Below are 17,527 nucleotides of genomic sequence, written 5' to 3' on the forward strand. Positions count from 1 at the left end.
ATCTATATTATTTTTATGATTATATTATATCTGACAGATAAGTAATGAATATCAGTTCTCGTGACTTGTTGTCGACAATAGTTATAACTTTAGAGGTCTAGGGCTAGGAGTTATAAGCAATAAAAAATTGAAAAATTGCATTTTATTTACCAAAATACGCATAAACAATTTTTTTTTACATAAAAATAAGTAACTAATTGAAACGGAACCTAGCTACTACTAAAACTTATTAACATCTTGGCGACTGTTTGTATGGGGTGTATCTTTTAGTTATGATAGAAATAAAAGTTATATTTTCTATTAATGCTTTTGTACGACACAGAACACAATGATACTCGTTCATCCCCGGAGCCTGGGTGGCGGCAGTAATTCTATTGTGATTGGATGCTGAGGAATGGTGTTAATCAAAAATTTTAAAAGGCTAGATTTCAACTACCGAATGAACACCAATATAATATTTCTGTTGGATTGAAATACAAATGATTACGGGAAGATTGCACTTTCAATAACTGAAAGCCCACTCTTGGTTACATCTGTTTCTAGGGACTTCATGGGCACACTCAGTGTACCATTAGCCAAATGTAATGACAATTTTAAAAAGCAGATAAGTGGATGTCGCTCTGCTGTACAGTAGATTACTATTGGGTCATTGTATAATGGTTGTATTAGACTTAAATTCAATGATATAATATCATTGTATAAGAAAAACGATTCTGAGCGGAGACGGTTTGTCAGTCTGAATATTTTACATTTTGTTATTATTTATCATGTAAGTTGAATTAATATTAAAATATTATATTTTTTATTCGTTTCTATGATGATAAACAAAGGGTTAGAAATTAAAATCCCATTTTTAGTGTTTTTTTTGTAATTTTCCGGTGGTTTTTCCCGTGGCATTAATTAACTGTTGAGAAAATCGAAAAATGACCTTTATAAAGTACCATCTTGATCCAATTTGCTAAAAGATAAGGTATTATATGTTGAAATCGAAACATTCCTTCTGGAAGAAATTTTGTATACAGGATATAAAAAAAAAAATAAAAAAAAATAAACACCATTGTAAAAACAATAGCTTCCTCGCTCCGCTCAGAATCTAAAACTATAAATTTATATGACACAGACATTTCAGACGTATACTAGTATAAGGTCTATGGCTAACAATATATTTTCTACTGATCTAGAAAATTACAGAAGATGTAAACTATAGGTAAAATGTAAAGAATTCAATAATTAACATTTTTCCTATTCTATTATTTTAAACATAATCAAAAGATATAGGTATATAATATATGTTAAATAAAATCTATGTCTGTTGACAGTTGATATTTTTGTTCCTTGTACAATGTTTAAATAATATACATATTTTTTTTTATTAATAACCCGCGGCAACTTAGACCATTGGGTGGTTTTCATCTGTGGTAGAGGGGTACTGTAGGTTTTTGTAAACATGTGTGTTTTAGTTTGGCAGAGTTTCAAATTGGGCACCTGTAGTTTTCGGCTGTGCCTGGTCAGGGGATGGCAGCATCTCTCCAGACAGATGACAGATGTTTTCCTGGAGAGAAGTGTTGCCCGTCACCGAGATTTGAACCGTCACAACTGACACCTTATTCTGCTCGGCCACTCCGCCCCTAATATACATATTAATTTGTGTAGAATGAAAGCATGTTCATGGAGATTATTAACATAACTCTGATATTTACTAAACACAGTTTAATAAATTGTTTATTACAAGATCATAGTCATAACAAATCAAACAGCTAAAAATTGGTCTTTTTTAACCTGAGATAGCTTCAAACATTTTTACCATAAAATAAAAAAAATATTTACAAAATGCTAATTACAATTTTTAAATTTTATATTTTGTTATCAAAATTGTTCACTATAATGTTCAAAAATGATTACGGCCTTTTTTTTTAATGAGGTTTCAAATATTAAAAGGAAATTATCAACAATTTTGAGTATCTCAGAAATAAACTATTTCAATGAAATTGATATCCTTATTAAATAATGAATAATATGGGAACACATTTAAAAAATTTAAACTGAATGAAAAATATTTTAGTTTTTGTTACAAAAACAATAATTAAGCAAATATACATATTTTATCATCAAAAAAATTTTCTTTTTAGTTCTCAGTCGAGTTGCATGTTTGATGCATTATTTGAAATATATTCAACCGCATCAAGAGCAATATGTACCGGTAATTTTGCAGTGAATAAATATATAACTTTAATGGTTTTCTGAAGTTTCCATTTTGTCCATCCAATTTCTTTGCTTTGATCAAAAACATCACTGTCTTCTTCTTCAATTAATGAATCCTCTTCCATAGAGATATTTTGCTTTTTTAAAATTTTAGAATGTTCTTTACACAACACATTAACTAATGACTTTATAAAATTATTTATATTTCTCTGTATAATTTCACCATAATTGATGCAATTATTTAAACAGTGTTTTGCGTCTTCACTAGTTAACGGTACAAGACCTGTATCACTGGCCTTCTCAATGGCTGATAGAAATTCGTGCTTAGAAGAATAATAGAAAAATAAATACATATTACGTAAAACATGAAATGTTGACATGGGACCAATTGGTTCTAGCGTACAGAATTTCTTATTGTTTAATTCCTCCAAATATGAGTAAACGCGATCATAAAAGTTTTTATTTATTATGTTACACTTATCATCAGTCATAGCATGACCAAAAACATCATAATAATTGTAAATAGCAAAACTCAGTATATTATTCATTACACCGTATGCTGCCTTATTTGATGTCAAGCTATAGAGTTTAAAAGAAACTTCGGGTTTATTTTTCTCCAGTGTTAATTCTAGTGTTTTATCAATTATAGCTGTAACAGTGTCCATATCGAAGATATTGTGTAAAATACTAATTTCTTTCATATTATCGTATAAACACCCAAACATCCAATCACACATGTTCCCATCAAAAGATGTTGCAAGATCTGCAACGCACTTGTGAAACAAGTTTTCAGTCAGAGTCGGACTTTTTACATTTCTTAAAAAATAATAATAATACGTTGCATAATGAGGATGGGTTGATTTAAACTCGTTGCAAAATAATAAAATCAATCTTGTATAATTCAGACGCACAAACTTAACATCAACATTCTCATTAGATAAAAACGGGGCTTGTAGATATTCAGGAGTGGCTAATAAATGTTTTTCGTTCAAAGCGATGGCTATATGCACTGCATGATTAGAAAACTCGACACTGCGGTATAAGAAATCTATAGCGCTTTCAAACTGTCCAATCAGAAACAATAGCTCAAAGTATACATGAGGCTGTTCCATGTAAGGTTTACCATTGTCCAAAATATATCTTTGTAATGAACAGTAATCTAATCCGTTTGAATCTTCCATGTACTTGCTCGCAAAATGTTCAACTAGTAACATCCATAGCTTGTCTTCAATTGTTTTAGAGACAGCTTTTTTTTCCATATTGGCTTCTACCATACCCAACAGTGAAAATATTGTTTTCCTGAATGCATTATCATACGCTGGAAGAGTTCTGTAATATTTGTTTAATGTGACGCCAATATTGGAAGCAACGCATTCTGCAAAATCGGCTTCTTTAAGGTGAACAAAAACATTTAGTAGATCGTCTAACGCTAAACCAGATTTTTGAATGAAATAACTAGCAACATCCATTCTTCCACATCTTAAACTGAAGTAGAGCAATGGCCAAATTGATTGTTCATCTACATGAAAATCATTTTGTTGTGTTGCCGGCCTGCCTGTGTTCATAAATACATAAGAGCTTATAATAGCCGCCATGTAATTACCATCATTAGCAATATTCAAATGTCTGGTCTCTTTTATAAGAAAAGCTTGGTATTTATCTTCTAGATAGCTCTTAGCATTTTTAACGAGTTTTGTTTGATTTTCTTCCGAAAAACGTTCATTAAATGATCCATAAGGAGATTGTTGTGGAATTATATTGTACATGTACTTAACTACATTCCAAATATGTGCTACTGTTGCGTTATTAGCTTTACTCTTATGTATGGTTTCCAAAAAATATTCAATCAATTCTTTGTTCATATTACCATATTCTATTTCCTTGATGTAGTTTTGGACATCATCAACAAAGGGAAAATTACCAGCTGACTCATTGGGACTATTTAGGCTGGGATCAAATGTAAAATATGTATTTTTGGTAGTTAATAAGTTCTGAAGACAAAATGATACATCATATGAATCTGAAGCAAACTCATTGTAAACAATACCTTTTTTAATGTTTTTCCAACTCATTGGAAGATCTTGTAAATAATTATCATCAACTTTGTTATCATTCGCTTCTAATTTATTGATGTAGTCTTCAATGTGTCTTCCCATCAAGGACTCTACACTACTTGAATAGTCCATCACTGGTTTAGAATCACACGGTGTGATAGCATTGTCACGGTATGTACATAATTTTTTAAGCACATTAGAATATCCAGAAAGATCTAGTCCACGATTGGCTAGAAATTCTTTGGCACATTGTTCATCACTCCCTCTATTAGATTGTTTTGGAGCATGGTCAGCATTTCGGCATAGCTGACGTAAAGATTTATGTATTTTTGATACTGGCTTAAATGTATCAGTATCCTTGCAAAGTTTTTGCCCTTGCAAAAGCAGATATTCTAGATCAGAAGGTGCCATATTTTCAAGTTCTAAAAAAATAAGGAAAATATCATTAAAATTATGTTAAATTTAAAACTAATGAATAACAAAAATCTTCTGAAATGTAGTCCAAGTTATTTTAACGTTAGGTAGATATTTAACACAATATTTTGATAATGAAATTTTTTAAATATATATAAATATTTTATAGTTGTGTATCTCAATTATAGTTGTAAGTTTTAAGCCTTTTAACACTTTTCAATTAAGTAATACCTAATAATTACCTACTTACTGAATAATATAATACGAAAACTTTGATAGGTAAGTTATTATTGTAACATGGATTTGTATGCACTAAAAGCCATAAATAGTTTATGGAAAATGAAAAATATGTTTAAAAAATGGTCAGATATAAATTTAATTAAAGTTTATAATATAAAAACTGTACCTATATAACACTTTTAAGCATTTACCATTTGTGTTCATAACAAACAATTAACATTATTTATGATTTTAGTTACCTAATACGAAATGACTAATAAATAGTCGTTGTAGATCATTTTTATTTTTGATCTTGTATCATGCTTAATGGTTAAACCATGGTATTATTTTTTTTTTTAACATAGTTTATCATAAAATATTGAATAAAATATAACATACACTCTATATAATCTATACTTTTATCACAAGCTTCCCTGCTCTTAATTTGCAAAGACCTTTTTACATACTTTGTTTCTTGTGAACCCGGTGAACCTATTTGCGTATTGTATATTTTTCTTTTGTACAGATTATAAATGTAATATTTTAATAAAAAAAAAAACGTTATAACTTATAAGACAACAACATATGCATTAAAAAGACAAATATGACAGAACATTTGTGAAAAAATATATCAAAAATTAAAATGTTAAAACTCTTAAATGAAAAATGCATATGGATATTATATAAAATGTTACCTGGTTAATTTAATTTTTAACTATACTAGCACAGATATTTTGAATCTTAATCCTTTTATCTTGATAAGCAAGTCACATGAACTGTTTGCTCATATTTGTATATTAAAATATTGGCTTTAGTCTGATGCACAGAAATCAAACTTTGTTGTGATATGATATTAATTGGTAATATCTAAAAATAAGTACCTATAATTTTTTCCAATTTAAAGTTATGATTAAAATATTTATAATTTAATAAGTATTAAATAATATACTTACGTATTATTTTTGTTTTTGTTTTTGATCCATAGACTGTGTAACTTTTAATTTTATTATTCTAAAAACAATAAGTATTAAAAACATTAAATATGTTTGTTCTATGTTATAATAATAAGAAAAATGTGCAAATTACATAGAATATGTAAAAACAACTAACTGAAAATAATAAGAGGTAGAGAGCCTAGATAATTATAATAATTATCTAGGCTCTCTAATATAGGTATTGATAGATGTATAAAAATAATGTGTAGGTATATTAATACAGTTATATTATTATTATGGACTATGGATAAATAATTTATTTGAAAATGCATTGATCATTTCTTATCTATAACAATATTTTGCTAACTTAAATGTTTGTTTATAATTAATCGGTAATGAGACAACAAGTTGAGATATTAATAACAAGAGTTATGTCTTGTGTCACAGACCATAGTCATGACTCATGGGCTGAATTGTACCCATTGAATTATATTTATTGTGTGTCCACGAGAATTTAAAAATAGTACCCACCTATATATTTAAATTTTTACCTGCAAGTCGCAATACAAATCAAAATGGTAAGTAATTTTCGTTTTCGATGATGAATGTTTTTCTTCACAAATTAAATCTCAAGTTTGGGTAGAAAATTCGCAGTATTTAAAATGAGTAGCAGTGGTTGACCGAATCAACATCCAACAGTTTAAATAACATAAAACGATTATTATTTGTGGAGCCGGGGAAGGTCCTCTTCCTCTACAATAAAGATTCAAAATTTCACGTTAACGTTTTTATCAATGGCACTACGACAGCAAAAAATTATACTGTACTAGCAAAACAAAGCCGCATGTGAATGATAAGAGGCATACACACAGTGTGTGCAATATCATGACGATAAAAATATTGTACGTCGATGAACACCAGCTTACTTAATATAAATTATGCACGAATTAAGATATTATTATTTAATAATATTAATTATTATCTTTAATCTTATGTATAATATTATATAATATCTTAATTCGTGATTACAGGGAAGTTTTGGTATTGTGTATTTGTTATATAATTAAAAATTATTGAAAAACAAACATAAAATTACCTCGGTTTTTTGTGGGTTTAATGTTTATACTCCATAATTATACCACTACAACGACTATAATGCCAATCACCGATATTATAGAATTCAATTTAAATTCAATGAGGAGGTTATATATCTATAGGTTTACCTATATTATAAATTGTATGGCAATGCGTAAATTTATAACAAAAAAAATTCACGATATTAATTGTAAATTTTGACGATTGAAGCGACGAAAAGTTTTTACAAAATCCTTCTAATCGTATGATAAAATTTGTTTTTCTTAATAATGTAAAAACACAAAATTTAACAATTTAACATATACAAGACAAGAGTCAATGGGAGGGGTTCGGACTCCAAGGACTTCCCCCTACCCGTAAATACACCACTGATCACTCAAAAAAAATCATGGGTCATTACGTTTGAGGCAGTAAAAATGTTTCAATTTTCTACTTCAATATCTTTTCTGGTAGGCAAGTGAATCTAGTTTGTCAAACTTTGATGCGGTCGCAAAAGTAAAAAATGTCCAATAGTTATAAAAACGCCATGAAAAACAAAAAAATAAATAAATAAAACCAGGGATTTTTACACAAAACCAGTTTTTGATAAATACTAAAAAAAATTATCATAGACAGGTAAAATTTTCACGGAATGTTTATATTATCGTTTTTTATAAAACATACAATTTTCAATTTTTTTGATTTTATTATTTTTTTAAATTAATGTCGATAAAAAAATTTTGCTTGGTCAAAAAACTAGAAAATGTAATACAAAATTTCCACGAGAGTTCATGTTAGTGGAATTAAGGAAACTACAAAAAAAGTTAAGCATAAGTGCACAACAATTATCTATGAGCGTCTAAAATTAGAATTTTAACAAAATGCGTTAAAATCACGAAAATGTGCAAATTATTTCGACTTAGAAATAATAATAGAATCTTTAAAACTTTTAGATTATGAGTGGAATGATGAATGTATTTCTTTTTATACCTATGATTTGAAAATTGAATACAAAAAATGCATAGGTTTGTCTAATTTTAACAAAAAACAAAATGTCTACCAGAAGGCGGAGAGTCATATCAGTTTTTTATGAACGTTTGAAGTTCAATTGTTTACGACACCCAATCTTTCATCTAACGATTTTCTTATTTTAAATTTAAAAACAAATAATTGTAGGTAGGTACTAGGTATTTGACATTTTCACCAAATGTTTATTTTATTATTTCATATCCATGATAACATTTAAAAAATATTTATTTGACTAGTTTTGAGTTATTTATAAACATTTAAAGTTTATTTTTTATAAATGTTAATAAAACTTTTTTGTTAGGTCAAAATGTTTGAAAATATAATACAAGATTCCTCATAAGTTGTTGTAACAGCAGTTGAAAAATATTAAAGATAGATAGGTCGAATTATTTATTTACATAAACGTTAAAAATTCACATTTCGACAAAATTCATCAATACCTATGTGGACATTTTTAATAATTCTGTATCATCAGGGTACCTATATATACGTATTGTTTATTCTCGAAATGTTTGAATGCAAAACCTGCGCGCACGTTATATGATATCGTATATACGATCGCGGTTCTCTCTTTACAAATATTTATTATATATTGTATAATATAAATTCGAATTCACAATATTATGCGTCCCCATAACATTGTTTTGGATTTATCCACATTCCACGTATAAATATTATGGCCTATGGGTTAGGTACAAACACGGGTAATGACTCATGTATCTACCTACATATTAACCGGGTAATGTTAACCTTATTCAGTTATTCATATGAACAGTGTAATGTATAATATATATCTACTTTAAAGTTTAAAGTTTAAATTATGTAAAACATAAAAAAATATTTGGTATGAATGCGTTTTGTCTATGTTGCGTGTTGCGTATGGTCCAGAGAGAGAAAACTAACAGTGCGCTGACATTCTCTTAGAAAACGTAAAACGCTATAACTTCTTCGGTAAGGTTTATACAAGATTAAACGTTATTATTATATGGTAATATACATTACCAATAAATAATAACGAATAAATGGATAGTTAATTATCACATTCGATATCAACATTATTGTACTCATTTGAAACGGTTAGTTTGATATTCATACTTAAATAGGAATCCAAAATAAATTTAACACAGGTTCAATAGTTAATAAATAATAACTAATCCGTATTATATTGTTCTGAATTGTCCGTATAACAAAACTTAAAATAAAAATAATTCAGTCGCGTTTTGAGGTAATTACAATAATAATAATAATAATATCATTATTTGAAATATTTCGTTTCCGTGTATTGATGACTTGTCGTAGTTGACCAGTTCACTGAGAATGAATGGTATTACAAAATTCGTTGACCATTTGGTTTAAGGCGAACGTCCGTCCGGAAACCGGATGTATCCGTGTGGTGGTCGTGTGTGACTTGTAAGGGAACCCGTGGACTTTTTCACTTTTCCTTACGGTCGTGCTGAAATTTAAATCGTTTGATTTAAAGGAAAAATATGTGCATACTACAAAGTACAAACAGGGGAGGAGTCAAAATATGTAGACCTAGGCGGTTTTTAAAAGTTACCCAAACATGAAAATTCATGTGTCAGTTTAGTATTATTATTTATTATAATTTATAGGTACTACTATGTTGTCACGATACTCACGTCACGTTCGTATCTACGAAAACGATTTGCATGCATAAAACGATTTTTGTCGCAAATTCAGCGTCGCTATGCATGTGTAGCAGCCCTTCGGTGATCAGTGCAAAGTCTACTTCGTCTGTTACCAAGTCTGTATCCAATTTCAATGACCCCTGTATGCTGACACCACCGCTGCACAAAGAACAAACCATTATAATTTAAACTAAATGGGCGTTGTCGCCCGAAAAGGGGTTTTGGTGTAAAATAGTAAAATCAAATTTTTATCAGAATTAATTTTAGATTCTGAGCGGAGCGAGAATGTACCTATTGATTTTAAAATTATGTGTGTTGTAGGTACATTATTTATTTTTTGTGTTTGTAATTAAATAATTGTTGTAAGAGATGAGTGAACATAATTTGTGTTTTCTTATATGTTGTTTTTTATGTTATAAGTTATAAATGTTTCGACATTATTATATATACATTATTGTACGAATACGAGTTGCCTTCATGTGTCTATTTTTTTTAAATTTTATACCTACTGTAAACATTAAAGTTTTTGTTTCTTAAAACGACGTGAATGCATAGGCCCAAATTGGGGGGCTTGTGGGTGCTAAGCCCTCCCCCCCAAACTTAGCCATAGCCTCCCCAAAAACCTAGGACATACAATTTTAATATGCTATATTGCAATAATCTGCTTGCCTTTAATATATTCAGCCCCTCCAAGCCAAAAGTTTAAATTGCGCCTATGCGTGAATTTAACAAAATTGTTAAATCGTTTTGAATAACTAATAGGATTTTTTTTTTACCGCCATTATTCACAATTTGTAATCGTTATAGCCATAAAACGTGTCTTTCACTCTATTGGCGAATATTGAAGATTTTATTGTGATAAATTATTACTAATAACCTTACATTTAAACAACTATTGTGACGTAATATATTGGTACAAATTATATACAATCGTTGTAATATTTTAATAAAAATTTATATAATAATTTATATGGCTATTCTTACTTTTTCTCGATTATCGATTGCGCGTTTTTATTCCAAAGGCTCATTTCTATTTGACCGGATATGTCCAGTGACAACATTCCTTTGACGTTTAGCTCGGCCGTAATTCCGTTGCTCAGTGGCACGTATTGTAAATGTTCGATCATTTGAAATATACCCTGCGAAAGTGTGAAACAATATATTATTTACTGCAAGTTAGAAAGTCAGTTATAAAACACTTGGATAAATACAAAAGAAATTTTTCAAGTACTAACTATATGTATAAAATATATAGGTACTGTATATTTCTCGTATATTATTTGAGGATGTTTGAAAGGTTTTTTTTTTTTTGGAGGAAGGGGCTCTTATTTGCACCTCTGATCGGTAATAATTATTTGTTAAACCATAGATTTTATAATAAGGTATACTATATATACTATATGTACCTGAATTATGGGTGTTTTGTCCGACCCGGTCCCGGCCCAGACATGTCCCATTAACTGGCCTTGACTAGAAAACATAATGAATGGTCTGATATGCACGCCGAACACTATGAGTTCTAGACCAGCCGTGGCCGGTAAGTTGGCCTCGTCCGACGTGTCCTTTTTGCCCGAATCATCATACAGGGACGTAAAATACCCGAGTCCGGTTGTGAACATGCCGAACTGAAACGATACAACTATAACTTTAAATAATAGGTACAATGTACACACAATATATTTGTATCATAAAAAATCGTAAACTTATAATACGGTTATCTGAATTAGTATGTGTATAGCACCCAACGATTACCAGCATCAGATACACACCATAATATTGTATGCACGGACATGCATATATTATATAATACTTGTCAGTTAGTTACTGTAATAGATCAAAATGTATGCGTGACAAACATTTAGGAAAATACTTCCATTTTAGTTCGATTTAAGTTTAAAAAAATTAAAATACGTCCGACCAAGTTCATCAGAAAGCATCAGTCAGAGCACTTTTTTAATGTTGTTAAATTGTTTACGAGTGTAAAACGTTTTAAATGTTAAATATGTTTTTAATTTTCAATACGTACCTAAGTACCTAACTAAAAAATGCCCAATAGAAAAAATACACTACGACAGATGCAAAGTAAATTTGTTTCTTCCCTAAGATCAAGCTACATGAGCCATGAGGTACGCACCTACATTTTTGTCAGGCGTGTTGGTCGTTTTGATAAAAATTGACGGGGCCTAATATTATAATAAACGCACTTACACTGCATAAGTCGTATTTAACGTTGTCGTGTTCCAAGACGATATCCACGGACCCGCGTTTGGTTACTCCCGAATATATCTGTTGAGAGTTTTTCACCAGTCCAGTGATGTTGTTATAGTTGATGAATTTTCTCGAAAAACACGACGACAAGCCTCTCTGAGCCATGCTGCCGTAGTGGTTCAACTTTTCACGAACCAACACCGTCCGCAACAGATTCGCTGAGTTCTCATTTCTACAAAAAAAAGTACAAAACAACGACCACGGTTATGAGTTTTTTTTAGGGATCGAAACATGCACGTATGCATAGTCAATTTATTTGTCACATAACTACATAACTACATAAGATATGTTGCTATGCCTTATGTGACACATAATTTGACTATGCATAATATGGACAATAATGTTTTTAATTTTTTTATAATTTGTTTTATTCTCCGAATATTATATAGCTAACATAATTATTATATACGTCTAGACGGGCGTCTAATACGTTTAAGAACCTTTCAAATGTCTCACTGGTTAGCCATTTCCTTCAATAGTTCCAACGCGTACTGCTTGATTTCGTATCCCTCACCCGGTGCCGCGAGCCACTGAACCACATGTTTCAGCAGGTCATAGTCTGGATCAGACTCCAGGAGTATGGCTAGTGCTATTGTCCTGGTGCTGCTGTCTTGTTCTTTGACCAACTGAAAGAAAATTCTGTTGCAATATTTCAGCACTCGATTGTCCCACAAATCCGGCCCAAACATTTTAATCGTTTTCATGGCGTACGCGCTAGTCCTGAAAAAAAAACAGAGTATTGTATAAATATTATTGTAACCTAGTATAGTTGGCTCTACATTATTGTTCACGATAGGTTTTTAATTTTTAAATTTGATATAACCCTTCGTCCCCTTTATAAATTATTGCCTTTCTGTAATTACATTCTATTTCCGTGTTGTGCAAAGCTCAACAGCACTTCAATCGACAGTGGATGTTTGAGATTAGACAACGCTCTGATGTACATTAGTATGCATTCGTCGTCGTCTAATTTACATTTTTCCAGTCTTTCCAATGTTTTAACGACTAGTTCACCACAAATCTAAAAACAAATATACGTATTTTGATGTTTTATGTAGGTATGTATATTCCACGTCTATAGACGAGTTTTTTTTTTTAATTTTGATAAGCGATCATACTTACGAGAACATTCGCGTCAGTGTGATTGTAACGAGCCAAACGACTGGCCATAGCAGTCACTGTGTTAAATAAGGTGTCCACTATTTTTTTACTGGCTATTTTCTCATCAGTGATTGATAATAAACCTATACAAATTATTTAAGTCATAAATATTAAAAAACTATATTTTACCCGAGGAGTCAAGTGTATATTACTTTTTATGATTTCTATTTTCGGGTTGAATTTTATTGATGCGCCCCATAAGTATCTTTCTAATTTTTCGACGCTTTTAGCATCAGTAAAGTCTAGTGTTTCCATTGAGGCTTTATGCGAATTTTCATTTAATGCAGCTCCTAATAAGTCATACAATTGAACTCTAAAAAATAAAAGTACATACAATTAATAAATACACGTGTACTGTGTAGGTACACAGTTAGTTACATTAAAATGCCTTACACTATATCCACATTTTTTTCATCTGTCAATACTTTTTTAATAGTTTTAGTATCACTGTTAACAATAGCATCCATTACTTTGATTGCCCCATAAGCCGATTTGGACTTTCCCAGTTCTGAATCCAATAAAGAGTCGTGGTAGTTGTTAACCACGTCGTCCAACTAAAAACAAAAAGTACACAATGCCTGGTATGATTTATTTTATATATTATATTATAATAAAATAATTATTTTCTATTTGGTTTACTTACTTTATTACATGAATTGTAGTGTTTACAATTTTTAACCTCGTAGTTTGGACTTAAATTTTGTTTTTGTAGTTTCAGTTTAAGTTGTTTTTCTAATTGATGAATTGCCTCCTCGAATGTATTGGCTTCAATGACATCGTCATTTTGTTTGGTTTCTATTATACAGCATTTAATAATTAACCATGCGTTACTATTAAAATCTAAGTTCGCAAATACCTTTTAATTCTATGTGTTGTTTTGACGACACCGAAGCTCCTACTTCATTCATAAAGCTTGTAGAAAACTCATGATTTTCATCAAAAGACACTTCAACCAATGATTTTTGGTTGTATATCAGTAAACCTTCACGTTTTGAACGTAAAGTTCCTTGCCAAATCTAAGTGAAATACATTCAATAGGTATTAACAAAAATATTTGAGTTAAGTCAATCATATATTATAATAATTACTACTTTTATATTACTTTGTCGGGATGTTTAATTTCAGACGGTAGTGTTGTTGGTGAAACGCATCCGTCAATTCGTTTTGAAACACTATTTTCATTTATTTTACTATAGGTCACGTTACACTCTCCGAGCGTAGAATATTCTACGGCATGTTGGTTTGACAATTGAAACTACGTGCGAGAATAAATTATTATTTTTATTACCTAATTTTCTTTTCTTTGTTTCTATTCGTATACCTGAAAGAGGCTAGCAATCCCTTTTTTAAAATTTTCTTCAGTCAATGAATTAGCAGAAGAAACATATAGGTTTTTTATATGCCCGTTCCTCCAGTGCGCAAAAAACGGTTGGTCTGAAAACTTGCTATCAATCCTCGATTTACGGTCGATAAATTGACGATTAACATCGTTTTTAGACTTCTTGGACCACGTTTGAAGTTTGGGTGACTTGAACTACAAAAACAAATATTATTAAATTAGGTGCACAATATGGAGTTGATCCTCCCTAAAACCCAACCTGATGTATAACATAGTACATCATATTATTATATTTTAATTTAAGTCCAAAAATTAGCAAGTTAAGTTACAAATTGGAATCATTGTCTTTTCCCTGAAATATAAAACTAAAATGAAATAATATAAGTATAAATATTTTAATTTTTACACTACCTATAATTATATGGATAGTTCATAAAAATATGTAAAAAATGAATTATTATTAACCAATAAAAAGTAATATTTGTTTAAAAATATTAAATAAAAATTGTATTTGAAAAAGAATTATGATTATTTCATTTTTATGCGCAGAGGCGCAAACATAATATATTCTACAGTAGATTTCTATAGTTATTATACCCATATTTATCTATATTATTATAGTTTCTTATGAAACCGTGTTCAGGCATCCAAGACTACAACAATTAACAGCATAATTACACGGTGGATCAATAATACAAGCATTTATGATTGTTTTTTTTTCAATGCGATGTATAATGTATATCGGTAGGTACCTATAGCAATTATACAGTAGGTATCTAAAACGCTTATGCCCGATGTTAGACTGTAAATGTTATATTAGTAATATTACGATTTTTCTGCGTGACCGTTACAAATTTTTTTATTATTTTTAACGCTTAAGGCAAAATTGTAGTAAATAGGTACTAATAATATTCGATAAGATCTCGTAAAAAAAGGTTGAGTAGATAGCCATGGTTAAATATCTATACAGCAGTAGCTGATAATAATATGTCCCCAGCATACGATTTCACGCCACCAGCGGTTCTTACCAGACGCTGGTATGTTCAGTAGATAGGAATAACAAAATACCAGTTCATCGAAAAACAGGTATAACTATATAATCACCAGCTAAATTACCAAAAAGTTAGAAAAATTTGAAATACTACAAAGAACATTATAATAAATTAACCAGAATTAAATTATAATAAATATGATACAATGGTAACATTTTAAAAATATTTCTGATATTAAATTAATTAATATTGATTACACAATTTTAATAAAAGCGGTTGTACGAAATTTTGAATTTTCTGGATGTGACAAATGCTGTGCATTATTTAAGAAGAGTTCGTTAAAAAAACTTGTGGATAACTATAATTTTTTTTTAAATAATAATTAAGTTACTCAATAAATTGATATAGAAAAATACAAGTTAAGTTACTTCAAAAAGCTACTAAAAAATTTACTAGTTAAGTTAAAAATTACCAGCAGAAATAAATGTTAAATTTCTTACTAGTTAATGCAGGGCATTGGTATTCATCAATATCCATAGTAATATAAAATATAAAATAAAACCGCATTACCAATGACAATATATTATATTGTAGAAATCTGAATCATATATATTATAATATAATATACCTATTACCTATAGTACAATAAATATATACCTATATATATTTTTTTTTTTGAATATAAATACGACTGACGGGGTTGTTAATACGCTTAAACACCCTCCTGGCTACGCCACTGTAACTATGTACTAATCGTAATTTTACTTTGTATTTTTCTCCCAAAAGTTAGAGTTGAACTAAAATATGTTTATTCAGGATTAACCAATATTATTTGTTTACTTTTAATTGCATTTTGTAAGTAAATTGTTTACTTCAGAATGTATTATGTTTTTTTTTTTGTTTTTACATTTTAAAAATAAGTTAGTAGGTAGGTATTATACATCTTAAAAATAAACATTATAATAAATCAGTACTTACATGTAGCCGCAACAGTTTGTCGCCGGCGGTACCGGTAGCGGACCAGAGATTGGCAACCAACAGTCGGCCAACCACCCGATGGCCGACCGCCGGGTCTAGGTTGTCTGAAGATCCACCGGTTAGCACTGTGGTCGTCGACTCGTACTCGTACTGGACGCCGGCTGGGAACAGTCGGCCGCTGTCCACCACAGCAGCCGAACACGGTGGCGGCAACGACGACGACAGTAGCAGCAGCAGCAATGGGAACGCAGCTGCGCTCCGGTCAGACGATGACGCCATCGGCGAGATGGTGGGCACTCCTGCAGCTGATGCAGACGAATGGTTTTACAGGTTTACGAAGACGAATAAATAATATTAATATACATTGGATAAAATGGCAAATATTATCTGTATATCGTTGGCTGGCGAATATAATCGATTGATAATTCGCCGTTTTGTGTACAACAGTAACAGCTAACTATGGCTACGATATATATGTATAGTTATTTTATTATAGTACCTACCAATATAATTTTATTATTATACGTTCGGTTGGCGCGCGCGAAACGACAGACGAGACCAGAAATAATAAGAAACACGAGACTGAACACGACGACCGACGCGCACTTACTGCCTTCGCGTTGTTGTTATTATTATCTGCACCGGTACGACGACCGGCGTGGCTTCTATACATGATATATATATATAATATCATGTTATATACCTGTACCGTTACCACTACCACTACCGCAGTCCTGCACGCTGACCGTATAATAATAATAATATGTTATATTATTCACGCGGTTACGTATAAAAACGCGCTTTCCGTACACTGAACCCGAACGACAACGACGGCGGCGAGATGACGACCACGATTGAGAAACGTCCGGACTTGATCGTGTATTTTCAGCTGAGACTACCGTCTATACCGTTGCCACTTGCTGGTCCAGTAGCGCACGTTACGGTCACTGGTTGGGTTTAATACCGCGGTATAATATTATATAATCGACTTATACAGTCTCGTGTTGTGTTCCGTATTATTATTTATTAATAGGTTTATAGGTGACAAAATATCAGCATAACTCTTTACCAACTAGTCAAATATAGGTAATATGTTCATTGAACCTCTATAATATTTGACATGATATATTATAGAGGAAACCCGGATTTATATTCGTTATTTTTTTTCATTGTGTAAGTATCATGTATAAGTCAGTGGCGGTTTTTAGGGGGG

At 30.6% G+C, this 17,527-nt stretch overlaps 2 protein-coding genes across 6 annotated transcripts in view; both read right to left on the reverse strand.

The window, feature by feature from the left end:
* Nucleotides 1-1,308: 1,308 nt before the first annotated feature.
* LOC100159173 (nuclear pore complex protein Nup93) lies at nucleotides 1,309-6,641 on the reverse strand. Of its 2 annotated transcripts, XM_016805135.2 has the most exons (4): nucleotides 6,376-6,641; nucleotides 5,843-5,900; nucleotides 5,585-5,770; nucleotides 1,309-4,678 (listed from the first exon to the last, which is right to left on the reverse strand). In XM_016805135.2, exon 4 carries the CDS (start codon nucleotides 4,665-4,667, stop codon nucleotides 2,133-2,135), a length of 2,535 nt encoding a protein of 844 aa, XP_016660624.1. In that variant the 5' UTR covers nucleotides 4,668-4,678; nucleotides 5,585-5,770; nucleotides 5,843-5,900; nucleotides 6,376-6,641; the 3' UTR covers nucleotides 1,309-2,132. The 2 variants fall into 2 exon arrangements, with proteins under 2 accessions (XP_016660624.1, XP_001950017.1); XM_001949982.5 differs by lacking the exon at nucleotides 5,585-5,770.
* Nucleotides 6,642-9,055: 2,414 nt separating this feature from the next.
* Nucleotides 9,056-17,527, reverse strand: part of LOC100168056 (microsomal triglyceride transfer protein large subunit) — a 12,988-nt gene continuing 4,516 nt past the window's right edge. For 2 of the 4 annotated variants that reach the window (XM_016805125.2, XM_016805124.2), the window contains exons 2-16: nucleotides 16,315-16,619; nucleotides 14,327-14,539; nucleotides 14,108-14,260; nucleotides 13,862-14,021; nucleotides 13,649-13,800; nucleotides 13,399-13,559; nucleotides 13,158-13,318; nucleotides 12,967-13,088; nucleotides 12,708-12,865; nucleotides 12,301-12,564; nucleotides 11,785-12,016; nucleotides 10,983-11,201; nucleotides 10,561-10,715; nucleotides 9,568-9,735; nucleotides 9,056-9,380 (exon numbers count right to left, since the gene is read on the reverse strand). In XM_016805125.2, coding sequence (XP_016660614.1) covers nucleotides 9,236-9,380; nucleotides 9,568-9,735; nucleotides 10,561-10,715; nucleotides 10,983-11,201; nucleotides 11,785-12,016; nucleotides 12,301-12,564; nucleotides 12,708-12,865; nucleotides 12,967-13,088; nucleotides 13,158-13,318; nucleotides 13,399-13,559; nucleotides 13,649-13,800; nucleotides 13,862-14,021; nucleotides 14,108-14,260; nucleotides 14,327-14,539; nucleotides 16,315-16,593 — 2,742 coding nt within the window. In that variant the 5' untranslated portion in view covers nucleotides 16,594-16,619 and the 3' untranslated portion in view covers nucleotides 9,056-9,235. Of the gene's footprint in view, nucleotides 9,381-9,567; nucleotides 9,736-10,560; nucleotides 10,716-10,982; nucleotides 11,202-11,784; nucleotides 12,017-12,300; nucleotides 12,565-12,707; nucleotides 12,866-12,966; nucleotides 13,089-13,157; nucleotides 13,319-13,398; nucleotides 13,560-13,648; nucleotides 13,801-13,861; nucleotides 14,022-14,107; nucleotides 14,261-14,326; nucleotides 14,540-16,314; nucleotides 17,491-17,527 lie in introns of those variants that run through there. The other 2 variants (XM_016805126.2, XM_029490696.1) reach the window with 2 other exon arrangements.

The sequence above is a fragment of the Acyrthosiphon pisum genome, chromosome A2 (genome assembly GCF_005508785.2).
Source record: "Acyrthosiphon pisum isolate AL4f chromosome A2, pea_aphid_22Mar2018_4r6ur, whole genome shotgun sequence".
NCBI classification, from domain to species: domain Eukaryota; kingdom Metazoa; phylum Arthropoda; class Insecta; order Hemiptera; family Aphididae; genus Acyrthosiphon; species Acyrthosiphon pisum.